The sequence below is a fragment of the Helianthus annuus genome, chromosome 12 (genome assembly GCF_002127325.2).
Source record: "Helianthus annuus cultivar XRQ/B chromosome 12, HanXRQr2.0-SUNRISE, whole genome shotgun sequence".
Lineage (NCBI taxonomy): Eukaryota > Viridiplantae > Streptophyta > Magnoliopsida > Asterales > Asteraceae > Helianthus > Helianthus annuus.
The window spans coordinates 4,249,865-4,275,875 of record NC_035444.2 but is presented as its reverse complement, the minus strand read 5'-3'; the positions used below and the strand labels follow the sequence as shown (position 1 = coordinate 4,275,875).

Here is a 26,011-nt window from a genome sequence, read left to right as displayed (position 1 = left end):
ACAAATAGACATCAAATAAACGTATGAACAAAATGGAAACAAGATTCCTCACCATTATTCTAAAACTAGGGAAGTTTACTTCTTGTAAAATAGATGGTAGAAGGCTTGATATTAAGATATAGCTCCAATTCTTCTAATACCTCAACATTAACATTTTATTGATTCCTAGTGTATGATTTAGTTCATAACGGGTTAGAAAATGAAAGTTGTGAGGGGGGATGCTTGAGTCGTAGACAAAGAGAGAAGGGAAGGGTAAGTGTGTTTTGAAATGAGAAGAAAATGACCTTATATTTCAATAATGCAACAATTTCCACAAACATACTTAAGTTTTGACCATGCTATGACCTCAAAATTCAACAACTATCACTTTAAAAGAATGTGGGAGTGGGGTGGACTTGGTAGCGTCTGTCGGGTGTATACCTACACCCTGTGTTTAGGTCAGGGGCGGACCTAATGTAGGCTGAGGCGTAGCACAGGCTACGGCTCAACTTTTTTCCGGTAGTGTAAAATTTTATTTTTATTTTTTTCGATTTTTATACTAAGGACACCCCTCAACAAGTACTAGGACACCCCTGAAAAAAAATTTACAAACTGAAATTAAGCCCAAATAATATTGATTATATTACCCAAAAAAACCAAATGATAGCCCAATAGTAATTAGCCCAAATAACCCAATAGTGTATTAGATTGAATGGGCGGCAGATTGAATGAAGCAGGGATATCAAAGGTCGACACTCCACACACGATGACACGAACAAGGGCTTGCTGACCTGCTGTCAACGTCCAAAATTGTCACACGAACAGCGAACAGGATTGCTTGTTGTTGCTAACTTACTGCTGTCAAACGATTACACGAACAACTGAACAAGGGATTGCTGTTGTTGCTGACTTGTTGCTGTCATCGCACTTGCAGATTCACAGGACGATTACACGAAGTCACGAACAACAGAATTATCACACGAAGATTCAAACGAACAGGATTGCTTGCTCTGTCATCGCAGATTCGCAGGAGGACGCAGAGTGGCAGATTTAATAAATATTGGTTAGTTTCAGTTTGATTAGTTTTATGATTATGAGTTAATGTTCTAGACTTCTAGTTACTTGTTGTTAGTTGGTTTAATTGTTGATAAGTTGTTATTGGCCGCTGATTTATTAAATCTTCGAACAGAATTGGCAGCCGTAGCAGCACATTGAGTCACTCGAACAGAGTCGAACAGAAGATTAAATGATTATTGGTTAGTTTGGTCAGTTTTATTAGTTTTATTCTTGTTAATTGTTTTTATTGGCTGATTATTGGTTGTTAGTTTGATTGTTAATTGATTGTTTGATTGTTTGAATTCTTTGAAGTGATGACGAAACCAAAATCCAAAAAACAAGCTTTAATTGTGAACTTTTTGTAAACCAGTGGGCTGAACGCTGACGTCGCTGAACAACAAGGATACCAAGTCGCTGAACACGAGCTGAAGGTATCGCTGCTGATTGCTGAAACAGTTCAGAACAATAATCATCGAACAGGCTCATTGGCTGAAGTTGCTACTGTTGTGCTGATTGTGAGTTGTGAGTATTCTTTATTTCTTTTCTTCTTGAGTTCTTGAATTGTTTAATTTCGATCTAAAAATTAAAAATAAATATAGCCCAATTTAAAATCTAAAAACTTATTGCCAATATTAATTCATAAAGTCTAGCCCAAATGTGATATGCTCAATATTGATTCGTTAACCTAAATCCTAATAACTTAAAAAACTAGTTTATAAAATTTAATTCGGTAAGAGTTAAGGGCCTTTTTTTTGGCTCACCCAAGGCACTTGAATTTTCAGGATCGGCCATGCCTCGTAATGTAGGTAAAAATATTATGTTCTACAAATGTATCGTAATTGGGATACCCCTGAATATTTCTTCTAGTTCCGCCACTGGTTTAGGTCGTGGCCATTTGCAATTAAATGAGTGGGGATATCCAGGACACGGTCGTATTCACGTCCAATGTTTAAGATATCAAGCAAAACAGATTAAAACGGATTATTTGAATTTCTTTGACATCGTTCGCCCTTTATTCAATACTCGACCAAGCGGCTAGTGTCGTATACTCGTATCCCAAGCCTTTAAGAAAGAAATTAGAATAAGAGTATTTACATGCACTAGTCTTTACAAATCAAAGATGTTTTAGCATAGCCGTAATTCAAAAACAACCTAAACTTAGGGGAAATTTACTGGAGGTTTCTAGTCTGGAATGAACGGAAATATGATCCGTTAGAATGTTAATGGGTCTTTTAAAAGTCATTGACTTCGACCGGTTAACTTAATAGATATGTACGGTTCGCTAGATTAAACGTCGACCAGATAGAATATAGAATGTGGTTTATACCCTTCCGAGTGTAAGGACTCGTCTAATTTCTTACGTGATTATAGATGTAATGTTTACAATGAGAATTTGTTAGTGCTTGCACTTATGGTATGTGATTTAAGTATTCATTGATTATGTTTCGGTACGTATCACATAACGTTACACAAATTACGTAACTTTATAGCTTGTAAAATAAAATTTAAAAAACTAATAGAACTATTGCAATAGCCTGCTCAAGTTAAAAAGAATGAAATGTTTGTTAATACGTTGTAATTTAAAAAATATATATATGTATTATCGTATAAAAAAGTTATATACGTTTAAAAATCAAGGGTAGAGTAGTTTCAAGAGAGAATAATTAAATACATAATACTCTTTCCTCCGAAAAGGTCACTTGTCAAACCCATATTCTTGTGTATACTACGTGTGAAAATTTTTACTTGTACATGATCATTACCTTATTTTCATAACAAACACGACAAAAAAGCCTTATTTGTTTTTGCTCGATTCGCATAGAGCCATACTCTCATTTAGGCCGGAGGGTATGGAGGGCGCCACCGTGCCACCTCACCGCCTATAACGCCCCCCACCCCCCTCCTCGGCGCCACCACCCATACCCTGCAAGTTAAACTGGGGCGCCATGGGAGTCTCGCCACTATGTTAACGGAGAAATGTTGAGTTGATCGAGATTTGTTAAGGGAAGGGATCAAGATAAGGGGGCGCTACAGACATTGAGTGGGTTTTATCCCACACCCTCCAAGTTAAAGGCATGCGTGATAAAGCTCCCTCACTAACGTGGATCTGACGTGGCGTCACCTTATATTATTTCAATTCAATACAAGGAAAAAAACACAATTTTCAACGAATCCCATGGAACACGACTATCTTAAAGAAAAGTCATGGATGGATCTTAAATAAACGTAAGTTGTATCCAAATAAATATATTTCTTAAGGAAAAGTCACGGAACCTCTACCGAATTTGTACTACTTGTTTTTTTAATAGTTTAAGTCTGTCTTCAATCAGCCTTAAACTCAACACTTAACTCCAATAATTTTGTCAATTGAATACAACCCTTCACCCATTTGTATTACTTATCTAGTTTACGAAATTATCGATTATCCCCCACCCTAGCTCAGTTGGTCAGTTGGGCTGGTGCTCTCCTTGGAGATGCCGGTTCGACTCCCGGCTGTAGCAAAAGGTGCGGGACGTCCCAATGATGGATCGTTTCCTACCGAGGCATGGTTTGATCCGGAGGGCAACCCGGTTTTACCCGGCTGTTACCCCAGCGAGGTTCTCGTGTGAGGGCAATCTGGTTTCCGGGCGAATGTCAGTTTGCGCGGCGGCCGGGGCCGATAGAACATCACGTCCGGAGGCGGGGCTGACGGGGGATTGTCTTTGACAAGAACCCAGTGACCACTAGGTCCTGTACATAGAAAGCCACCCTTAAAAAAACGAAATTATCGATTATCAATGGCCCATTCATTTAGTGTTTCATTAACTAAAATCTACAAGTCATGAATTTGAATAACCTTTAATATACCTATTAAAAATATACGACTTCTATCATGAAGTTTTCTTCAACGTTTGTATTCTTATTTCACAAACATTTATATTATCGATTGACAAATAATTTACAGATTCATATTAGTCACTACTCTAAGAAAATTATTTATTTATTCTAAAGGATTTTACCCACATATTACATAATTTATTTCAGTACTAATATATTTTAATTATAATAATTCATTTTTAAATTACTACCAAATTATAATTATTTAAGTATTATTTTTTCTAAAGGTATTTAAGTATTATTTGTTGTAAGAGGGAATTGTCTAGGTAAAAAGTTCAAAAGCATGACCTCAAGACGCACCAACCGACACAGTTATTTAGCATGTTTTATTGTTTTAGGCCTCGTTAGGATTTAGTAAAAGAAAAAAAAATATGGCATTTAGCTAACCAGATTCAACCCGTGTCGATCTTCTTCATTTAATATTTTTAGATTAAACTCTACTAGCAAGAATCACGTTTAAATATCCATATTAAAAGTTTTGCTTCTCTTGGAGGTCTTGGGTTCAAATCCAGGCAAGAGGTGATTTTAATACTAACTTGGTAATATTAACATACTAACTACTAACTCGATTAGCGACATCTTAATCGTACGTCGTTCAAAAAAAGAAGTTTCCAACCATCTATACCTAAATAACTATCTGTTTACGTTTCCATGTGTATAACAATTACCGGGAGAGGATTTGAATTTTGTTAACATATTAATAATGAAATTACTCGAACATAGGCGTAACAGACCTCACAGTTCTAAGGATTGTCGTTGGTAGTGGTGGTTCACACGGCTGTGTGGACGTGGCGTTTATCTAGATAGCCAATATTTCTTTTCACCTTGTTAATTTTAGGATTGATGTTACTATTATAAGCATCGACGACCATTGTATTTTTATACGTTGATAGCCAATATTTCTTTTCACCTTATTAATTTAAGGATTGATGTTACTATTATAAGCATCGACGACCATTGTATTTTTATACGTTGATATTTAAAAAAAAAAACTACACCTTGAAAATAACATTTTATTATTTTTAATTTGAAAGTATTATTTCAATAGTCTTTTCTAATGGGTTATTGGATTTAAATAACCACACTTTCACCATTTGCCCGATAGCACTCTTAACTTACAAGCAGGGGTGTACGTGTTACCCGAACCCGACCCCGACCCGATGTTACCCGACCCGAGAAACTATCATACCCGAATTACCCGAACCCGAACCCGATTGACTTTAAACGGTTTGGTTAGTGGATATAGTTTTGGTGATTCGGGTTACACCCGAAAAACCCGAACAACTTTCAAGCTCATATTCAACTCCAGATGAATCCTATCTTGAAGTCATTCCCCAAATTATATATTTATATAACCGATATCCTTTATATAAGATACATTGATGTTGATCATATACTGTATCATATTTCTATACATAGACTTATTTTAAACTACATCGATGAGAGTATCCGACCCAAAACCAGTTCCAACCTTGTAATCAAGTTTTGAAATTGAATTCCATGTGACTTTCGATTTTCAATCCAATTCGTTTTCTAGAGAATTTGAAATCTGGAGCCGATAAAATTATATTAACCCGAAACCCGATTTAACCCGAAAACCGAAAAACCCGAACCTAGAATGGTTTGGTTCTTGGATAATATTTTTAGTTTTGAAAACCCAAACAACCCGACCCGAGAAACCCGAGAAAACAACCCGAAGAACACCCCTACTTACGAGTTGCACCACGTCACTTCGAACTCCTCTGGCATTTCCAAACTAACTAAACCTAACTCATTTAGTTTTTTTTTTTTTTTCTTTTTTGTGCTGACGTGACACTTGTGTAATGATGTGGTGTCTCACGTGGTTTTTCTTAATAATGTGACATCTGACATAGCTTTTTTTTTATGACGTGACACTTGTTTAGTGATGTGACATCTGACGCCAGTTAACTGAGTTAGGATTCAGCGAGTTTGGGAGTGTCAGAGAAAACTAAGTTGAAATTCAGTCAGTTTAGGAGTGTCAGAGAAAAATAAGTTGAAAGTTTGAAGTAGCGTAGTACAATTATAAGTTAAAAGTGTTATCGACCAAATAATAAAATCTGAGCTTATTTAACATTACAAGAGGAAATCACACATGTATAAACGGCCAATGAGGTAGTGGTGGAGTGGTTGGGGAAAGATTTGGTGTTTATTGTGACCCAGGTTCGACTCCCACTCTCCCCATTATATTCTGCGGCATCCAGGTGAAGGACGAATACGGGTGGCGTCGGTTTGTCTTGGATGGGAGACGAGGTTTTACCGATTATTCCACTGTCGTGCCTTCGGGCGATTAGAGGTCAGGTTTCCGCGCACCAGGGAGAGTAAAGAGGCTGTCAGCGGTCCAGTAGTCTACCTTTACCACAACGCTCGGTATCATAGTTGTCACGTCGTTTCTTGCAGTTAAAAAAAATTAACATTACAAGAGGAAATAACACATGTATAAACGAATCCCATAGAACACGGCATTCATTTACTGCCATAAGTCCTCGAAATCAACCCAATCACTCTGTTTCAGCCTACCCATCCATCACCAGATCTTCATCTCCCCCACCAAATGGATATTTTTCCCATTAATTAACCCACACCCCCCACATCTTACACCCCCAATCTCTCCAGATCCGATCATATCAAACCCTAATTCACCCCAATTCGACCCACAATGGCAGTAGTACAGAAGCAACATTACGCTACAAGCAGTCTAGTAATCGGGTACGCTCTATGTTCAAGCTTACTAGCAGTAATCAACAAATTCGCCATCACTAAATTCAATTACCCAGGTCTATTAACCGCTTTACAGTACTTAACTTCCGCTTTAGGCGTCTGGGTTTTGGGGAAATTAGGGTTCTTAACCCACGATCCATTCGTGTGGGAAACCGCCAAGAAGTTTTTACCAGCTGCTGTTGTGTTCTATTTAGCTATCTTTACAAATACAAATCTGTTACGCCATGCGAATGTCGATACATTCATAGTTTTTAGATCATTAACACCCCTTTTGGTAGCTGTTGCTGATGTTGTGTTTAGGAAGCAACCGGTTCCGTCGAAAGTGACATTCGTGTCGCTTTTGGTTATTCTCGGGGGCGCGGTTGGGTACGTTGCGACGGATTCGGGGTTTACGTTGACTGCGTATTCGTGGGCGTTTGCGTATTTGGTTACGATAACAACCGAAATGGTTTATATTAAACATATGGTTACGAATCTCGGGTTGAATACGTGGGGGTTTGTGTATTATAACAATTTGTTGTCGCTTATGATGGCTCCGTTGTTTTGGGTTGTGACGGGTGAGTATACGGATGTGTTTGCGGCAGTTGGGTCGAACGGTGGGAATGTGTTTGAGGCTGTGGCGTTTACTGCGGTTTCGTTGTCGTGTGTGTTTGGGCTTTTGATTAGTTTCTTTGGGTTTGCGTGTCGGAAGGCGATATCTGCGACCGCGTTTACTGTCACTGGAGTTGTGAACAAGTTTCTTACGGTGGCTATTAATGTTGTGATTTGGGATAAACACGCTAGTCCGTTCGGGTTGTTTTGTTTGCTTGTGACGATTGCTGGAGGTATTTTGTATCAGCAGTCGGTAACAGGAGTTAGTAATCCGTCTGCGCAACGGGATCCTGCGGCGTCTAAGCTAATGGAGAACAAGGATGACGTTGATGAGTATTCGGAAGAAGATCAAGAAAAGGGCAGCGTATAAGCGGTTTGATTCTCGTATGAAGCGGTTTTGGTCAACCGAAGCTTTTGAGTTGGTTAGTTGTATACTTTTATGTACTACATTGTCAGCTATATTATTTTCTTTTGGATTCGTATTATGAATGCTATATCGAATAGGTCTTTTTTTGCAAATTACGAACGATTTATGCCTTGTGTATTCGGGCATCTTTGTTTTGTTAAAGCAGTGAACATTACTTGTTTTGTCAATGAGTTTTAATTTTAAATTATAAGCATGCAATTTCATTATCAATGCATTTATTCTCTTGTTCTATTATTTTGATTTTTAAGGTAAATTTGTGCGTTTTTAGTAAGTAGCTACGCGTTTATTCTCTTGTTCTATTATCAATGTGTCAAACCATTGATCGATGAGATCCGGGCCTTTATACTATATTTAAACTCGCCTCATATAAGACATTCCACTGTACAACTCTTTGGGCATCAATGGTGTTGCAACAAAAGACGGGTTTGCCCTTATAGCATTATTTCCCCATTCAAACCACCGGACACCAAGAATGCCTTGTAAACACCCCCCCCCCCTCTTTCGTGATCGTTGCGTACTTTTTTTTTCAAACACATCTTCAAGTGGCTCAATATCCTTATCCTTTGGTGTCTGCATGGTATTCTTACTCTTGCTGAAACACTAACCGCTCACTTTTAAACCAGACCGGACTGAAACGTATGATTTAGCTCGATTTGGATGGTTCAGACTTCAGACTCTAATGTTTTTGAACACCCATACATACCAGCAAAGATGTTTTTGAGTTACTGGATATGGCTCTATCATTCAGCATTTCAAGTACAGTAAAATGTGTCCGGGAGCAAATCAAGAACCGATCCTATTCACAATTAGCAAATCTGATTTAGATTTTTTTTTTTTTTTTTTACTTTTTACTAAGAACTAGATGTGCGCCCCGCTGAGATGGAGCGGGGGCTTTAAAATATGTTGCCAAGCTATTTAACCTACAAACGACTTGTTATATTTTTAAACTCACATGTTAATCTTTGTTTATATTTAAGTATCATGATATTAAATTACCATTTGCGTAAATTACAAGTTTTGTTCTTTATGTTTACACCAAATTGCAGACGGTGTCCTTTAGCACAAAAGTTGACAAGTTCTGTACATAATATTCCAAAATCTTGCACGTTATGTCCTTTAGGCCAAACTCAGTTAGATTTTTTGGTTAAGTTAAATTACAAAAGGGTATTTTAGTCTTTTTGCCATTTATTTAATATTATTTAAAAAAAATAAAACAATTATTATTGCTGCTGTGGTGGTGGTTGTGGTTGTGGTGGTGGTGGTCGTCGTCCTCAACAGCAGCAACAACAACATTAATATTACTCCTTTAAATCTCCAACCCCTCACATCCCTTCTCTCTCTACCATACTACCACAGTCTCTCTTCACCACCACATCATCACCCGCCTCCCCCTGCAACCACCGTCCACCATCGCCTCCCCTGCACCCGCCGTCCACCACCGCCTCCCGTTGCAACACCGTCCACCACCGCCTCCTCCTGCACTTACCGTCCACCATTGAACTCTCGCCGCAACTGAGACAGATCTGGTCCGACGGGTTTCAACTCGTCCACCATTGAACCCCGCAAGACCGATGGTTTCAACCCGTCCACCATTGAACCCCCGCCGCACCTTCAAGAACAGATCTGAAACTCGCTGGAACAGATCTGAAGTCCACCATTGGTGGCGAAAAGGTCCACTCCTTGAACTCCACATGTGAACTCATGAGAATATTGGTTCATTTATTTGTTTAATCTTCACAAAATAGTGAAAATACAAAGATCTGAAGTCTACCATTGGTGGCGAAAACGTCCACTCCTTGAACTCCACATGTGAACTCATGAGAATTTTTGTTCATTTATTTGTTTAATCTTCACAAAATACAGACGATCTTGGGTCTTTGATGGTTGGCAAGAAAAACAGTAGACTTCGGATTCCATAACTTGCAGATGCAGTGGATGTCAAATTGGCAAAAAGGGATTAAATATGTGATGGAGATATCGATGCAGAGCTAATTGTATCAATATTTTGACAAGTAATAACATTTTTGGGCTGTGTTAGCAGGTGGTGTGGGGGGATGGTGGTGGTGGTGGTAAGTGAGTGAGGGAGAGAGAGTGGTGAGAAAGTGAAATGACAAAAATACCCTCATGTGCAAGGCGTACGGCTAGATTTAACAAAAAAAAAAATTAACTAAGTTAGGATCAAAGGACAAAATGTGTAACATTTAGATACATAAAATACAAAAGTCATCAATTTTAAAGCCAAAGGACAACGAATGAAATTTGGTATAAACGTAAAGGAAAAAATTGTAATTAACTCTTACCATTCATAACGCCATCATCATTTACTTCGGGTGTCTTTTAAAATACATTCAAAGTATATAAATTTATGCCCATATCTTTGCTAATACATAACTATTTAAATGCTTGTTTCAAAATAGAAATGCAAGTCAAGCCACGTATTCGAAAATGCAAAGTAAGCTAGAAATTTCGACTCTTTTTCATCTTTATTGCCCGACATCCCCCACAACCACCAACGCCTTTCTTATCTCTCTCTACATTCCATCCATCAGATCCAACCTATTACGGTTTTTGATGAACGATGACGGTAATGAACCCTGATGTTAGCCACCACAACCACCACCGATCGCCGGAACTGGTCACCATCACAAAACCATCACCTTAGTACAAGAAATAATTAAAACATTAGACTCATATCTAAGAGATCATCATCGTCGTCCTTATGGCTTAGTGTCATCACGACTGCAACCGAATTTGTCATGCCAAGAAGCAAGCCAACGTCATCATTGGATGTAAGAAACCCTCAAGAATTAAAGAGCAAGAAACCAACAAATCCACACAAACTACTACAACACTGAGAACAACAATATTTGGTGGTGGTAACCACAAACCCACCACCAAACCACAATACGGTGTGTAATGAATAAAAGTAAAAAAAAAAAAAAGAATGACACATTTTCTAAAGAATAAATTACTTTTTGAGTCTTTGTGTTTTAGTGGTTTTAGTAATTTGAGTCCAAAATCAAAATGTTTAACGGCCTGAGTCCCTAGACTCTTTTTCTATAACCATGTGAGTCCTTTTGAGTCTGAATTTTAACCTTTTGAGTCCAATTTTTTTTAACAAAATTGGAATTAAACCGTTATAAAATGGGGGAGGAATGTTAGATATTTTAGTATAATCGGGGATTGACTTGGTGATCAAAGCGAATAATAATACACATCAAGCAAGTTAGGAGGTGCGGGAGTGCACGCTTGTTTGAGTTATTATTATTCGAAGTGTACGGGCGGAACCCGTACTCTACGGGGGTTCCAAGGGGGCAGCGCGACCCCTTGGCGGGGGTCCGGGGGCAGCGCCCCTGGTAGTAGGGTCCAAGGGGCGGCAGCCCCTGGCGGGGTCCAAGGGGCAGAGCCCTTGGCTTGCCTTAATGAAACTGTATCAGAAAATTTTATTTTCTGGAATTTTTATCATTTTCGAAATGATAAAATACGACAGTTTTTTCGGCTATTGTTTGTCTGAAAAATAGAGGCAACTGCCATGAGGCAGTTACAACCCCAAACAACCAATTTCGTAGACAGTTTTTTTGTTACAATCTACTGGTTCATCATTTTCACACAAAACAACATACACTGGTTCAATTTCTCAAAATCAGAGTTGTATCCGATTGAATTATTCGGGTGAACCAACGAAATAATTTGATCTGATAGTGATTACACGCCTCTCTGATCGTCCGGTTTCTGAAATTTCCCCAACACAAAATTAGACTCAAAACGTTATAAAATAAATGGCTAGTGACTCAGGGGGTAAAACTTTTTAATTTTATACTCAAATGTTTAAAATCACTAAATAAAAAAAATCAGAAAGTAATTTACTCTTTTTTTAAATATACGAGTTCCGCTTTCAATCAAAATAACAAAAACATTTCAATGGAGGGTATGAACTCATGATCACTTCACTTTATCCACTCAACCAACTTCAAACCATTCTTCACAACAATGTCTTCTCTCCAATTCCCAACAAGCCCATTAACCCCCTCTTCAATCACCAAATCCCCCAACCCCCAAACCCAATTACCCACCCCAAAACACCATCAAATCCTCTACAACTCCTACTTCAAACACATCTCAATTTCATCCAAACAGGGCAACCTCCAAGAAGCCGTCAACATTCTCCTCGAACTAGACTCACAACACTTCGAAATCGGAGCAGATGTGTACGGTGATCTGCTTCAAGGATGTGTGTACGACCGAAATCTCTCATTGGGTAAGCAAATTCACTCACGAATTGTCAAAAAGGGTGAATCTTTTGCTAAAAATGACTACATTGAGACAAAATTAGTCGTTTTTTACGCGAAATGTGATCAGTTGGATGATGTTAATGGGTTGTTTAGTAAAGTCGTTGAGAAGAATGTGTTTTCTTGGGCTGCTGTTATCGGAGTTTATTGTAGAATGGGTCTGTTTGAAAAGGGGTTGTTAACGTTTGTTGAAATGGTCGAAAGTGGGTTTGAGGGTGATAATTTTATTATTCCTAATGTGTTGAAAGCTTGTGGGGGGCTTTTGTTAGTCGGGTTTGGAAAAGGGGTTCATGGGTATGTTATAAAGATGGGTTTTGAAGATTGTGTGTTTGTAGCAAGTAGTTTAGTAGATATGTACGGGAAATGCGGGGCGTTGGAAGATGCACGTAAGGTGTTCGATAAAATGCCTGAGAGAAACGTTGTGACGTGGAATTCGTTGATGGTGAGTTATTCGCAAAATGGGATGTATGAAGAAGCGGTTCGAGTGTTTGCGGATATGCGAAAGGAAGATGTTCAACCGACCGTTGTTACGATGGTTAGCTTTCTTTCGGCTACGGCTAATCTTTGCGCGGTTGAAGAAGGTAAACAAGGTCATTCGATTGCGGTTTTAAACGGGCTGGATGAAGGGAACATTGTGGGCACGTCGTTGATTAATCTTTATTCGAAAACGGGTTTGGTTAAAGATGCGGAGAAAGTGTTTCGCAAGATGGTGAAAAAAGACGTTGTAGCATGGAACTTGATGGTATCGTGTTATGTACAAGATAAAGATATCGAAAAAACGTTGAATTTGTGTAGTGACATGTTATTAAACGGATTAAAGTTCGATTCGGTGACGATGACGTTAATCGCGACTGGTGCAGGCGATAGCCAGAGTTTAAAACTCGGAAAAGAAACACATTGTCAATGCATTCGAAACAACCTTATGTACGACATGGCGGTTGCAAGCAGCATCATCGATATGTACGCTAAGTGTAACAAAATTCACGAAGCACGAAGGGTATTTTCGTCATTACAGACTAAAGATCTCGTGTTATGGAATACGTTATTAGCCGCGTATGCAGAACTCGGGTCAAGTGGCGAGACGTTAAAGTTGTTCTACGAAATGCAATTAGAGGGTATACCTCCGAATGTCGTTTCGTGGAATTCGGTAATTCTCGCATTCTTGAAAAACGCGCAAGTTAACGAAGCCATGGTTTCGTTTTCCGAAATGGAATCGTTTGGCGTTGAAGCTAATTTGATTACACATACCATTTTGATCACGGGTTTGGTTCAAAACGGATATGTTGATGAAGCGATTACAATATTCGTCGATATGCAAGAAAAGGGGATAAAACCGAATATCGTAAGCATAGTGGGCGTACTTTCGGCTTGTAAAAACCGCGCATCTTTGCAACTTGGAAAAGCGGTACACGGATACGTATTAAGGCATGAAATGCATATGAATTCCGTATTAGCAACTTCGATGGTCGATATGTATGCAAAATGCGGGAATATAATTCAATCAAGAAAGGTATTCGAATCGATTTTAGTAAAACAATTACCGTTATATAACGCAATGATTTCTGGTTATGCGTTACACGGGTGTCACTCAGAAGCTATCGCGATTTTCCGGGAATTAACAAATGAAGGTGTAAATCCCGATAGCATAACGTTCACTAACGTTTTGTCAGCGTGTCGACATTGCGGATTAATAAACGAAGGTGTGGAGATATTCGTTAGTATGGTTACAAAGTATGACGTGGCGCCAACGATGGAACATTACGGTTGTGTGGTGAGTCTTCTTTCGAAATGCGGAAAGTTTGAGGCGTTTCGGCTTGTTAAAAACATGCCGTTTAAGCCCGATTCGCATATATTGGGATCGTTACTTGTGTCGTGTAGAGAACATAACGAGATTGATATCGCAAAGCATTTAACGGAGAATTTGAGTAAGTTGGAACCAGATAATTCGGGAAATTATACGGCGCTTTCGAATGCGTATGCCGCAAATGAAATGTGGGATGAGGTGTCGGATTTGAGGAGTTTAATGAAAGAAAAGGGGATTAAGAAAAACCCCGGGTGTAGTTGGGTTCAAATCGGGAAAGAACTTCATGTTTTTGTTGCTAGTGATCGATCGAATTCGCAAAGTGATGAGATTTACGCGATGTTAGCTTTATTGAGAGCGGAAATGAAAGCATATGTGAATCTTTGACCCAAGGGTAGGTCAAAGTCAAACGGGTCGTTCTTCGTGTTAAGTAAAATTCTGGGTGTAGTTGGGTTCAAATCCGAAAAGAACTTCGTGTTTTTGTTGCTAATGATAGATCGAATTCACAAAGTGATGAGATTTACGCGATGTTAGCTTTATTGAGAGCGGAAATGCAAGCATATGTGAATCTTTGACTTGATTTTGGTCAAACGGGTCGTTATTTGTTGAATGTGGGTCATCGGTGGATCGGACATCTAAGAGATATGCACATACATACCCTGTAAAAAGTTTCATAATTTGCAGAATTTTGTAGCATAGAGAAATTAAAAGTAAAAATAGTTTTTGTAGTGTATCTAAAAAAAATAAGGGTTATTGGATTTTATCACCCTCAACTATCGGCCTTTGGGCGTTGCCACCCGCAACTAACACTTTGACGCCCGGCACCCCTAACTTGACTTTTTGTTAGCAATGGCACCACCCAGTTAAATCTGTACTAACTTGGTTAGTTTTTTGTCCAACGTGGCACAGGTTTGCTGATGTGTACATGATTAGGTGTCGGTGATGTGTTATATCCCTCTCTTCTTTATAACAATCCCCATAAAAACCATCTTCTCCTTCTTTATAACAATCCCCACAAAATCCCTCTGCATCATCAGACAGACTGTATAAACACACACACATCTCTGATCTACATCCATCACGCAACTTCATATCTCTATTTCTAGGATTTTCAATTTCTACACATTATTCTAACATCATTCAACTAAATCTCTAGAAACCTCATTAACAGTCTATCACAAACGATTACAAATCGATTAGTGTTGCGCAAATCATGAACAAAATGGATCCAAAACTTCACTACGATCTACAAAACTCACCGGAAATCGCCAAAAATCGTCACCGTCATCATCCTCATAGTTCAATCAAATCACTTGAAAACTGAATTGGAGCCAAAGATCATGTGGGTTTGTTATCCACACTACCTTTCCCCGCCGGAAAAAAAAGTGTGCATCCACCAAAGCCGGTGCTATCGCCGGAAAAAAAAAGTGTGCACCCACCTCAGTCACCGTCGCTTAACAAGATCGCCGGAGGCTTGGAGCCCTAACAAGTCTTGATCGTCATCACGGTACAAGCAAGCAAGCACATGGTACACACAAAGGGTACGTCTATGACTTTTTGTTGTAGATGGTGCCGATGAGGGTGCCATGGTGTCGGTGACTTTGATTTTAGAGAGAGAGATGGGGGAAAGGGAGGGGGTGGTCATACGGCAATATCCACAACCTAAGCTACCCTTTCACTGGCGGTAACCAGCAGGACCACTGTGGGCCACCGGACTTCCACCTCAGCTGTGTTAAAAACAGTTACCCAGAGTTAACAATTAATTCAGTTGTATACAGGGTTCTTGAAGTCAACTTGACCGGAACCAGGTGTGGATCTTACGGATTCGTTTTTTATAATCACGGAGGTCCCGATTGATCCGATACGGAAGATGATACATTGTAGGAATGGTGTGACGGTTCCTTTGTTGAAAAGTGTTGGTGCTGAGCTTAACCGGATCTTGTTAACTCTTGCCGAAGCACTTACGAGAGGTTTTGAGGTGGTTTATAGTGATCCATCCGTATGGCGATCGGTGTGATGAGTGTGGAAGATTGGATGGAGAATGTGGGTTTGATGTTGGTACTAGGCAGTTTGTTTGTATTTACAAGTGTGATATAGTGAGACATAATTGCCACGTAATCATCTCCAACTCAGCAAACTTGTGCCACGTCGGACAAAAAACAAACCCAGTTAGTGGAAATTTAACTGGGTGGTGCCATTGCAAACAAAAGGTCAAGTTGGGGGTGCCGGACATCAAAATGTTAGTTGCGGGTAGCAACGGCCAAAGGCCGATAGTTGAGGGTGATAAAATCCAATAACCCAAAAAAAAAAAAAAACTGGATGAAGAAGCATCAAGTTACCAGGTATATGAAATTTTGTAATTTTTGTAGGTATTGTTTGTTAATGTTATCTTTGTAGATCCAAATCCTCTCTTTAATCTGTTACGTTACTACATTTAATTTGTTATTTCATAGTATTTTTTGAATATTTAAATATACCATTTAGTTGGTTTGGAGGAAATAGATGGTTAATTTGTATAGATTTTATCAGGGGTACTAAATTCATTGTGTTGGTGTGTTGGCGGGTTGAATCCGAACACAACACGAATCCTAAAATCATGCGTGGCACATGAACCTAAACATGACATTTATATGATTGATACAAACACCATTCGTTTAACCATGCAAGTATTTTATATTATTTTTTGCATATTAATGCTCTCAAATTGTGAAATTACAATCAGAAATACAATTATGTATAAAATACGATAGACTTTTATGTTTTAATAATTGTTGGTTTAAGATACCTTGTCACTTTTAAGTTATGACATAAAACACAATATTTTAAATCTATAAAATTAAAATGGGCTAACGGGTCAAACCACAAACCCACTAGATTGAGCTGAACCCAACCCAACCCATTTAACTAACGTCTTCCACACTTCCATCATACCTGACAACTTATTTCGATTAAACCTAATCTTACAAATTTCATATTAGATTCTTGTCATGCTAGAAATTCACACCTCTAATTTATATCAATACCTATATCCATTATAGAGAGATCAAATGACGGATGAGTTTCATCACATGATATTAGTTTTTGGTTACGGGTTTGGGTTTTAAAAATAATAATCAAACCCACAAATTTATGCATATGGGTTTTGAAAGATATTTGTATTCTCATTCCATCACAAGATGAACAAACGCCCAAACTAATTCTTAGTTACTTTTAGACAATCCTCTTCTAGTATTTAATCTTAACTAGTGGTATCCCCGCGCTTCACGGCGGGCTTTCGGCCGGTACCAACTTAGTTTGCTAATGTATCGGTATGATGCTTGCACTTAGTATAGCAACTAAAATATACACACATAAAAGGATATCAACATATGTTTTATAATGATCGAAAAACTATAGAAACAAATACATGTATTAGTACCGATGTTATTTAGTCGGGGCCTAAGTTAGGTCACTAACACTCGCTATAGCATACAATACTATAAATACTCTATTGCCAATACAACTTTATTCTCAATAACTTTTATATTGTGAAGTTGAGAAAACCACAAAAATGAATATGGTACTCGTACCAATATAGTTCAAACAATATTGGTTAGAGTGATCATGGTAAAGAACAAAAGAAAAATCAAGTATATTTACCAGTTCGATTAAAAGTTTTATCAAATCATAGATAAAAATAAACATGTTGCAACGGTGAATTCATAATTTTATATTATGTTACGCAAATAACAAAAAAGGTAAACAATGTAACTATATATATATATATATATATAGGGAGCCGCTAAAATGAAAACCACCTCCAGTTGTAAAAACCGTAAAAACCACTCTCAGCCAATTAGATTTTGCCACTTAAAAGGGTAGTTTTGTCATTTCCCCACAAATGTCATTTCTCTAACCTCTCTCCCCATTAATTATGGCAGACTTCTCTCTCCTCACCATTTATATTTGTCAGTCTTTCTTCTCCACAATTTTGAAACTCACCATTTTTGAAAACCCATTACTTTGCTCTCTCTCCACAATTTAGAAAGCCACCCTTTCATCCTAAACGCAGATGATGATCATCACGATCGATGGTGAGGATGAACCCGCCACCCCGTCGGATCCTTTTGCTGAAATCCACCGCCACCCACCGATCCCTTCTGCTGAAATCCACCGTCGGGAACATAAAAACACCGCCGCCGCCGGTCCCGCTGCTGAAATCCACCGGCTACCACCGCAGTGAGCGGCGACGACGGCACCGGTAAGCCTTCGCCGGCTTATCTCTCTCGATTTTGGGTTTTTCACCGTCGTGTGCAACCTCCAAAGGGTGATGGCCGGCTGATTCTGTTCGTCGGAGATGGTGGAATTCTCGAGGGAAGGGGTGTCGAGGTGGTATGTCTTTGAATCTGATGTGTTCTTTTGACCGGCAAAGGTAATGGGGGTGGCATGAGGAATGTGTTCTTTGAATCTGGTGTGTTCTTTTGAGTCTGATGATGTGGTATGTCTTTGAATCTGATGTGTTCTTTTGTAATTCTGTTTTCATAATTTGGGGGTTTCGAGTGAAGGGAGATTGGGGTTGATTTGTTGGGGGGTTGATTTGAATTCTTTGATTCTGTTGATTTTGAATTCTTGATTTGTTTGTGATAAATGCACTTGTTTTGAATGTTTTTTTGAATGGATACATGTTGCTTGAATGATGCATTTGTATTCTTTGATTATGTGGGTTTTGATCGGTTTGGATTTTGGGGGGCGATGATGAAAAAAAAAACGTTGATTTTGATGACGATGGCGCGACAAGGACGGCGGAGGGTAGGTTTTTTGAACCTGCAACCCCATTTTGCAGCCTTTTTGATTATCGGAAAATCTGAGCCAAACCCCGTTTTTTCTTTTCGAGATACGCTTTGTTTTGATGTTGTTGGCTTTTTATATTTTTTTCCCTAGTCGATGACGATAATAATCTATCTATCTGAGATACCTACCGAGTTCGCGTTTTCTGGGTGTGTCCGTGTTTGAGTAAAAAAGTTTTTGTATAAAAAAATGTTAAACCGTAAACTTTTTAATTTAAAACGTAAACTTTTTAACGTAAAACGTAAAAAGTTTAATGTAAAACGTAAAAACGTAAACTTTTTTAACGTAAAAACGTAAAATGTAAAACAAAAAAACGTAAAACGTAAAAAGTTTTACGTAAAACGTAAAAAGTTTAACGTAAAACGTAAAAAGTTTAATGTAAATCGTAAAATGTAAAAAGTTTAACGTGAAACGTAAAAAGTTTTACGTGAAACGTAAAACGTAAAAAGTTTACGTAAAACGTAAACCGTAAACTTTTTATCGTAAAACGTAAACTTTTTGACGTAAAACGTAAAAAAACGGCGCGTTAAAACGTAAAAATTTTAACGTAAAACGTAAAAAAACGGCGCGTTAAAAACTAAAAAATTTAACGTAAAAAACGGCGATTTTCTGTTGCGTTTGGTTTTGCGTAAAAACGTTTTTGTAAAAAAAAAATAAACCGTAAACTTGTTAACGTAAACCGTAAACTTTTTATCGTAAAACGTAAAAACGTGAAGCGTAAAAAGTGTTACGTAAATTTTTTCGTAAGTTTTACGTAAAACGTAAAAAGTTTTTCGTAAGTTTTACGTAAACTTTTTCGTAAGTTTTTCGTAATTTTTTTCGTAAGTTTTACGTAAACTTTTTCGTAAGTTTTTCGTAAAACGTAAAAAGTTTTACGTAAAACGTAAAACGTTTTACGTAAAACGTAAAAAGTTTTACGTAAAACGTAAAACGTAAAAAGTTTTACGTAAAACGTAAAAAGTTTAACGTAAAACGTGAAAATTTTAACGTAAAAAGTTTAAATTTTTAACGTAAAATGTAAAAAGTTTTACGTAAAACGTAAAAAGTTTTACGTAAAACGTAAAAAGTTTAACGTAAAACGTAAAAAGTTTAAATTTTTAGCGCAAAACGTAAAAAGTGTACAAAAAGGGGCGCGTTAAAAAAAGTGAAAAAAAATGGTGCGTTTAAAACGGCGTGTAAAAAAACGTGGAGAAACGGCGCGTTTTAAAAAAACGACGCTTGTAAAAACGGCGCGTAAAAACGCGTAAAAAAATGACGCGTTAAAAAACTTCGGAAAAACGGCGCGTTAAAAAACTTCAAAAAACGGCGCATTAAAAAAATTCGGAAAAACGGCATGTTAAAACGGCGTGTAAAAAGCGTGTAAAAAATTTGGCGCGTTAAAAAACGTGGAAAAACGGCGCGTTTTAAAAAACGACGCTTGAAAAAAAACGGCGCGTTAAAAAACTTCGGAAAAACGACGCGTAAAAAACGTGTAAAAAACTGCGCGTTAAAAAAACGCCGATTGAGAAAAACATCGACTTAAAAAAACGGCGCGTAAAAAACGGCGTTAAAAAACGGCGCGTTAAAAAAACGGCGATTGAGAAAAACGACGCCTTTAAAAAACGGCGCGTGAAAAACGGCGCGTAAAAGACGGCGTTAAAAAACGGTGTGTTAAAAACGCTGATTGAGAACGGCGTTAAACAACGGCGCGTTAAAAAATCGGTGCGTTAAAAACGGCGCGTTAAAAACGCCGACTAAGAACGGCGCGTTAAAACACGGCGTTAAAAAACGGCGCGTTAAAAACGCCGATTGAGAACGGCGTGTTAAAAAACGGCGTGTTAAAAAACGGCGCGTTAAAAACGGCGCGTTAGAAACGGCGTGTTAAAAAAACGCCGTTTGAGAAAAACGACGCCTTAAAAAAAACGGCGCATAAAAACGGCGCGTGAAAAACGGCGCGTAAAAAACGGCGTTAAAAAACAGCGTTAAAACGGCGCGTTACGCTTGAAAAACGGCGCGTAAAAAAAACGGCGCGCCAAAAAAACGGCCCGTCAAAATAACGTAAAAGGTTTAACGTAAAACTTAAATTGTAAAAAGTATAAAAATCTTTTAAAAAAAATATGAATTTAAAAATGTTTTTAATAAAGAAATTATGTTTAAAAAATAAAAGTAATAAAAAGTAATTAATGAATAGGAAAAAAAAGGTAATTTAAAATTAATATATATAAAAAGACAAAATAGAGTTATTTTACTTAAATACCCTTTTGGATTATAATATTAAAGACATAATAAGACAAAAAACTTTTAATATTAATATTAACTACTTTTAATCACATCCATCCATCTAGTTGATCTAAGGGCCATAAAGTGGTTCTTATGGTTTTTACAATTAGATATATATATATATATATATATATATATATATATATATATATATATATATATATATATATAGGGTAGGGATATGGTAAAAAGTGTCTAAAATGTAAGAAGGGTAAGAAGTGTTTTAAACCATTGGATATTTGATCTAATGGTTGAGATCAATAGAGTATAAAAATGTAAATTGTGTTTTAATTAGAGGGACCTTATGTAAAATTGAAGGGCAATAGTGTCTTTTTCAATGTTTCAAATATGGTAACCGTATTTCACACAACCAAAAACACCTACATTCACTCATTTTTCCTTAATTATAGGAATTAATTACCAAGATATAAATCGGAAGCCTCTTTGTTTTATATAAGATTCAATGCGTGATGTTTTACGTTAAGAAGAACTGTAATCAGATTCATGGCGTAGTGTTTTATCTGGAGACATTGTTCATGGTGTGGTGTTTTATCTGGAGACATTGTTCATGGCGTGGTGTTTTATCTGGAGACATTGTTCATGGCGTGGTGTTTTATCTGGAGACATTGTTCATGGCGTGGTGTTTTATCTGGAGACATTGTTCATGGTGTGGTGTTTTATCTGGAGACACTGTTCATGGCGTGGTGTTTTAAACATCTGGAGACATTGTTCATAGCGTGGTGTTTTATCTGGAGACATTGTTCATGGTGTGGTGTTTCTGGAGACATTATTCATGGCGTGGTGTTTTATCTAGAGACATTGTTCATGACGTGGTGTTTTGTCTCCAGATGTTTAAAACACCACGCCATGAACAATGTCTTTAGATAAAACACCACGCCATGATTCAAGTCATGGTGTTTTATCTGGAATCCCAAGCAACCTTCTATGAATATAAGACCATACAACTTAATAGAACCCGTTTCATACCAAACATTATATAAAACAAACTTTATCAAATAACTCATGTTTTTTCATGAAAAAAAATATAGATGAAATCCATGAAAACACAGTAAGTTTTATTGTATATTTTTCCTCAACGCAATCTGTATATAAACGACACCATACAAACAATTGTTTTATGCAATAAAACACCACACATGAACCTGTATCGCTTTCTTCCATTTGTGATTTTCGTAATGAAAAAATTGCTCCAAAATTGCAGAGAAAAAAAAAATACGTTTGATCCTGAATTAATGAACGAAGATGATATAATACTAGTTAATGATTGATTCTGATGATATAATCTCCTAAATTAACTCCAAAACAGTTACACACAATTAATTGATAAGAAAAGGTAAATTACTAATGTACCCTTTTGAATTAATTAAGAAGAGGGACACTTGTCATTCCAAGATTATTTCTTACACTTCTTACAAAAGTCCCACTTTTTACAGGATCCTCTACCTATATATATATATATATATTTATATATATATATTTTGTTTAACGAATAAAGACCTGAAATATTTATGATAAAATACTGGCCGAGTTACTATATATAAAAAACACAACAAATTTTGTATCACCTTGTCGTTAAAGCCATAAAACCAAATACAACATTTGTATCGATGTTTGTTGGAAGAAAAATATTATCGAATCGTATGTTCAAAGTTTTATTAAACGTCTTATTATATTACTCAAATAACGAATAGGGGAAACGGCTTATAAAACGTCCTATTATATTACTGTGTACAACTCATTTTTAAATAAAATTTATGTCTAAATGTGGATAAAAATAAGCAAATTGCAATAGCATACTTAAACCAAAACTACTCAAAAGAAATTACAATAATAAAATACTACAACAATTATATTAAAAAATAATTATACAAATAGAAAACCCAAAAAAAAAAAAACATTTGATGGACACTTCACTTTAAAAAGGAATTAAAGAAAAAAAGAAAGCTAAAATATAAGATTGATCCAAATGGACCAATGAGAAGAATTACTGTACAAGTCCTTTAAAATTGTTAGTTATAAGAATAAGAATGTACTTATTTGTATTTCCTATTTTTTTATTGCACCAAAGGGTATCATTTGTGTTTATATTGGGGGTGCAAACGAGCGGAGCTACTCGTGAGTTACTCGAGCTCGAGCCCGAGCCTAAAAACAAACTCGTTTAATAAACGGGTCTTAGCCCGAGTTTCGCTTATCGAGCTCGACCCTGCTCGCGACTCGCGAGCTTAAAGGAACCTACTGTTATACAATTTTATATTAATATATTAAATATATATATATTTTTAAGTAATAATAATAAAATTATAAAAAAATAACTAAATTATATATAAAATTATAATTAATAAATAATAAACGAGCCGAACTTGAGTTTGAAAAGATACCTACGACATAACAAAACCGCCACCCATTGGCCACTGTTGTGACTAGGGGTGGCAAAATGGGTGGGTTGGGTAGGTTTGGGTAATGGGTTAGGATGGGCATGGGTTAGAATGGGTTGGGTTAAGATGGGTTTATTAAGAGATGGGTTAGAATGGGTTTAGGTCAAGATGGGTTTTTTTCAAAAAAATCAAAAAAAATCAAAAAAATCAAAAAAAAATAAAAAAAAATTCAAAAAATTCAAAAAAAAATAAAAAAATTCAAAAAAAAATCGAAAAAATCAAAAAATTCAAAAAAATTCAAAAAAAATTCAAAAAAATTCAAAAAAAATCAAAAAATTCAAAAAAAATAAAAAAAAACTTTGGGATTGCAGGCCATCATCAGAAAATTCTTTATGTTTCGTTGTTGTACCGATTAACGGGAATGATTGTCGTGTTTCAGTTGAATTTGACATTATGTTTATTAGTTATTTTGGTATCTACACCAGTGAGGAGATGCTGTTAGAAGTGTGATACTGGTTCATTGTTTTCAAAAATAACTAACAGTGTGTTATTCAAATTTCTACTTGTATATTTCTACTTGGCCCTATATATTTATATATATAGAATTGTTGCCGATCAAAAAAAATATATATACAAGAATAACAACTTTTTTTCACTATTCGGTGCAATGACAAGTTATCAAAAACCGAAATTAAGATCTTTCATTCACAAATTGTTGGAGACACTAATATAGCAGTTATTGTACCTTAAAAATCCGAAAGTAACTGATGAAGTAGCGTTTCTTGTCTCCGCCTTCGGCTTCAGCAATAGTAGCAGCTTGTTGGACTGCTTCTGCATTGACAGAAAGATATAAAGTTTTCCGAACAATCGATAAAGTTTCGTTCAACTAAATTACACAGGAAACAAGCATTCATAGAGCTTTACAACTTTTATACCAATATAAGTGGATCTTCATCTATCTGTGACAACGCGCCGAAGTAGCTCACACCATTTAAACTGTCTACACTCACATTATACACTCTAATGACAAATTTCAGATATCAAAACAAACTTGAGTATAACGGGTAGACATTTCTAATACTGTAATGACAATATTGCGCAAGTAGATGCATAATGTACAAATACTATTAATAGAGTTGTTAAAAGAATTTTAATACATATTAAAAAGCTCCCTACTACAAAAAAAAGACACGAACTGCAATATCGGCATCTTTTTCATCCCCTTTGCTGTTTCAGATCACCAACCTGAAAAGAGAAGAGTCAAGTTCTTCACAACTTGATTACAACCCGTCAACAAGACACGATTGACACCCCTAGTATTTTGACCAGAAAAGAGAAGCGTAGCCCGAAAAAGTGATTGGAAGATAATGTTTGATGGCGTAAAAAAATATTTTCTAAACATGTACTACTTTATCAGTATGGTAGTCAATATTACCTAAACGTGGCTATCATCATATGTCGGATACAATGATTCAATATCTTCTGCAAGTTCTTCCTCGATATCATCCTCGTTTTCATCATCTGGATATGCAAAAAGAGTAAAACATTAATTAACATTCTATACATAGTGAAGTCATAAATAGAACGAACTTAATACCTTCTAAATCAAACAACCAATCACGGGTGCATAGCAAAGCCTCAACACTCGATGAGCGTAATGAAGATCGATATTTACTTAGAACCCGGCCCCCAATACTGAAAGATGATTCTGAGGCAACGGTAGTGATAAGGATGCTCAATATATCACGAGCCATGAGAGACAATTGAGGATATCTCCCTTGATTATCCTTCCAATACTGTAAAATGTCAAGTTCTTCTTTTCTATTAAGTCGATCCTCCTCCAAATACATGTCTAGTTGTGATTTTTTTTTCTCGACATTCCTAAATTCGCCAGTAAATGACTCAAATCCATCCATATCATCAGACGTATCAACACAAATATTTGAACTCCTGGCTGTTGAAGAAGTTGTTCTTGACAAAACACCATACTCCGTATCATATAGCTTATGTATCCCTTTGAAAATAATATCCAATTTCTCTTTACATACTTTCTCTTCCATGTTAAGCTTTTTGAAAAAAAACTCAACAAGCTCAAACTTATATCGTGGATCTAGAACAACCGCAAAAGATAATATCATGCTATAGTTTTCCCAATATTTATCAAATTTCTTTTTCATTTCTTTTGCCATGTCACTTATCACCTCATCAACATTGTCCATCTGATCTTCAATACACTTTTGAATCTTCCACACATTATAAAAATATAAGTTGGAAGTAGGATAAGAGTTACCAGAAAACAAAGTTTTGATGTTATAGAAGGGCTTCAAAAATTTTGTGATTGTTTCCACCCTTGTCCATTCCTGTTCTGATGGGAAAGTCTTATACCTCGAATCAACAAGTGCTAGCCTCTCATATGCATTACGATAGGCCAATGCACTATCGAGCATGAGATAGGTAGAATTCCATCTGGTTACAATATCTTGATGCACTTTTTTCCCACATTTTAATGACAGTTGGTGTATACATTCTGCAAACTTGTACTTTCTATCAGAACTTCCTCTAACATACTTCACCGACTCTCGAACCTTTTCAATGGCTCCTTCAATCACCTTTAATCCTCCTTGAACAATTAGATTTAACACGTGTGCACAACAACGCACATGCGTACAGTCCCCATCACAAAGTAAAACACGATTCAAACGAAAATGACTGTTTAAACAATCTACCAAAACATCATTATATTTGGCATTATCTACTGTGATCGTAAACA

General features: G+C 36.8%; 2 protein-coding genes across 2 annotated transcripts; both read left to right on the top strand.

Annotated features, from left to right (window-relative positions):
* The first annotated feature begins 6,392 nt into the window (after positions 1-6,392).
* Positions 6,393-7,879, top strand: LOC110893828 (GDP-fucose transporter 1). Its single transcript, XM_022140973.2, has one exon. The coding sequence runs from the start codon at positions 6,590-6,592 to the stop codon at positions 7,610-7,612; it is 1,023 nt and encodes a 340-aa protein (XP_021996665.1). The 5' UTR covers positions 6,393-6,589; the 3' UTR covers positions 7,613-7,879.
* A 3,711-nt stretch (positions 7,880-11,590) lies between these two features.
* On the top strand, positions 11,591-14,495 carry LOC110893829 (pentatricopeptide repeat-containing protein At5g55740, chloroplastic). The gene has a single exon (XM_022140974.2). The coding sequence runs from the start codon at positions 11,660-11,662 to the stop codon at positions 14,144-14,146; it is 2,487 nt and encodes an 828-aa protein (XP_021996666.1). The 5' UTR covers positions 11,591-11,659; the 3' UTR covers positions 14,147-14,495.
* The last annotated feature ends 11,516 nt before the right edge of the window (positions 14,496-26,011 follow it).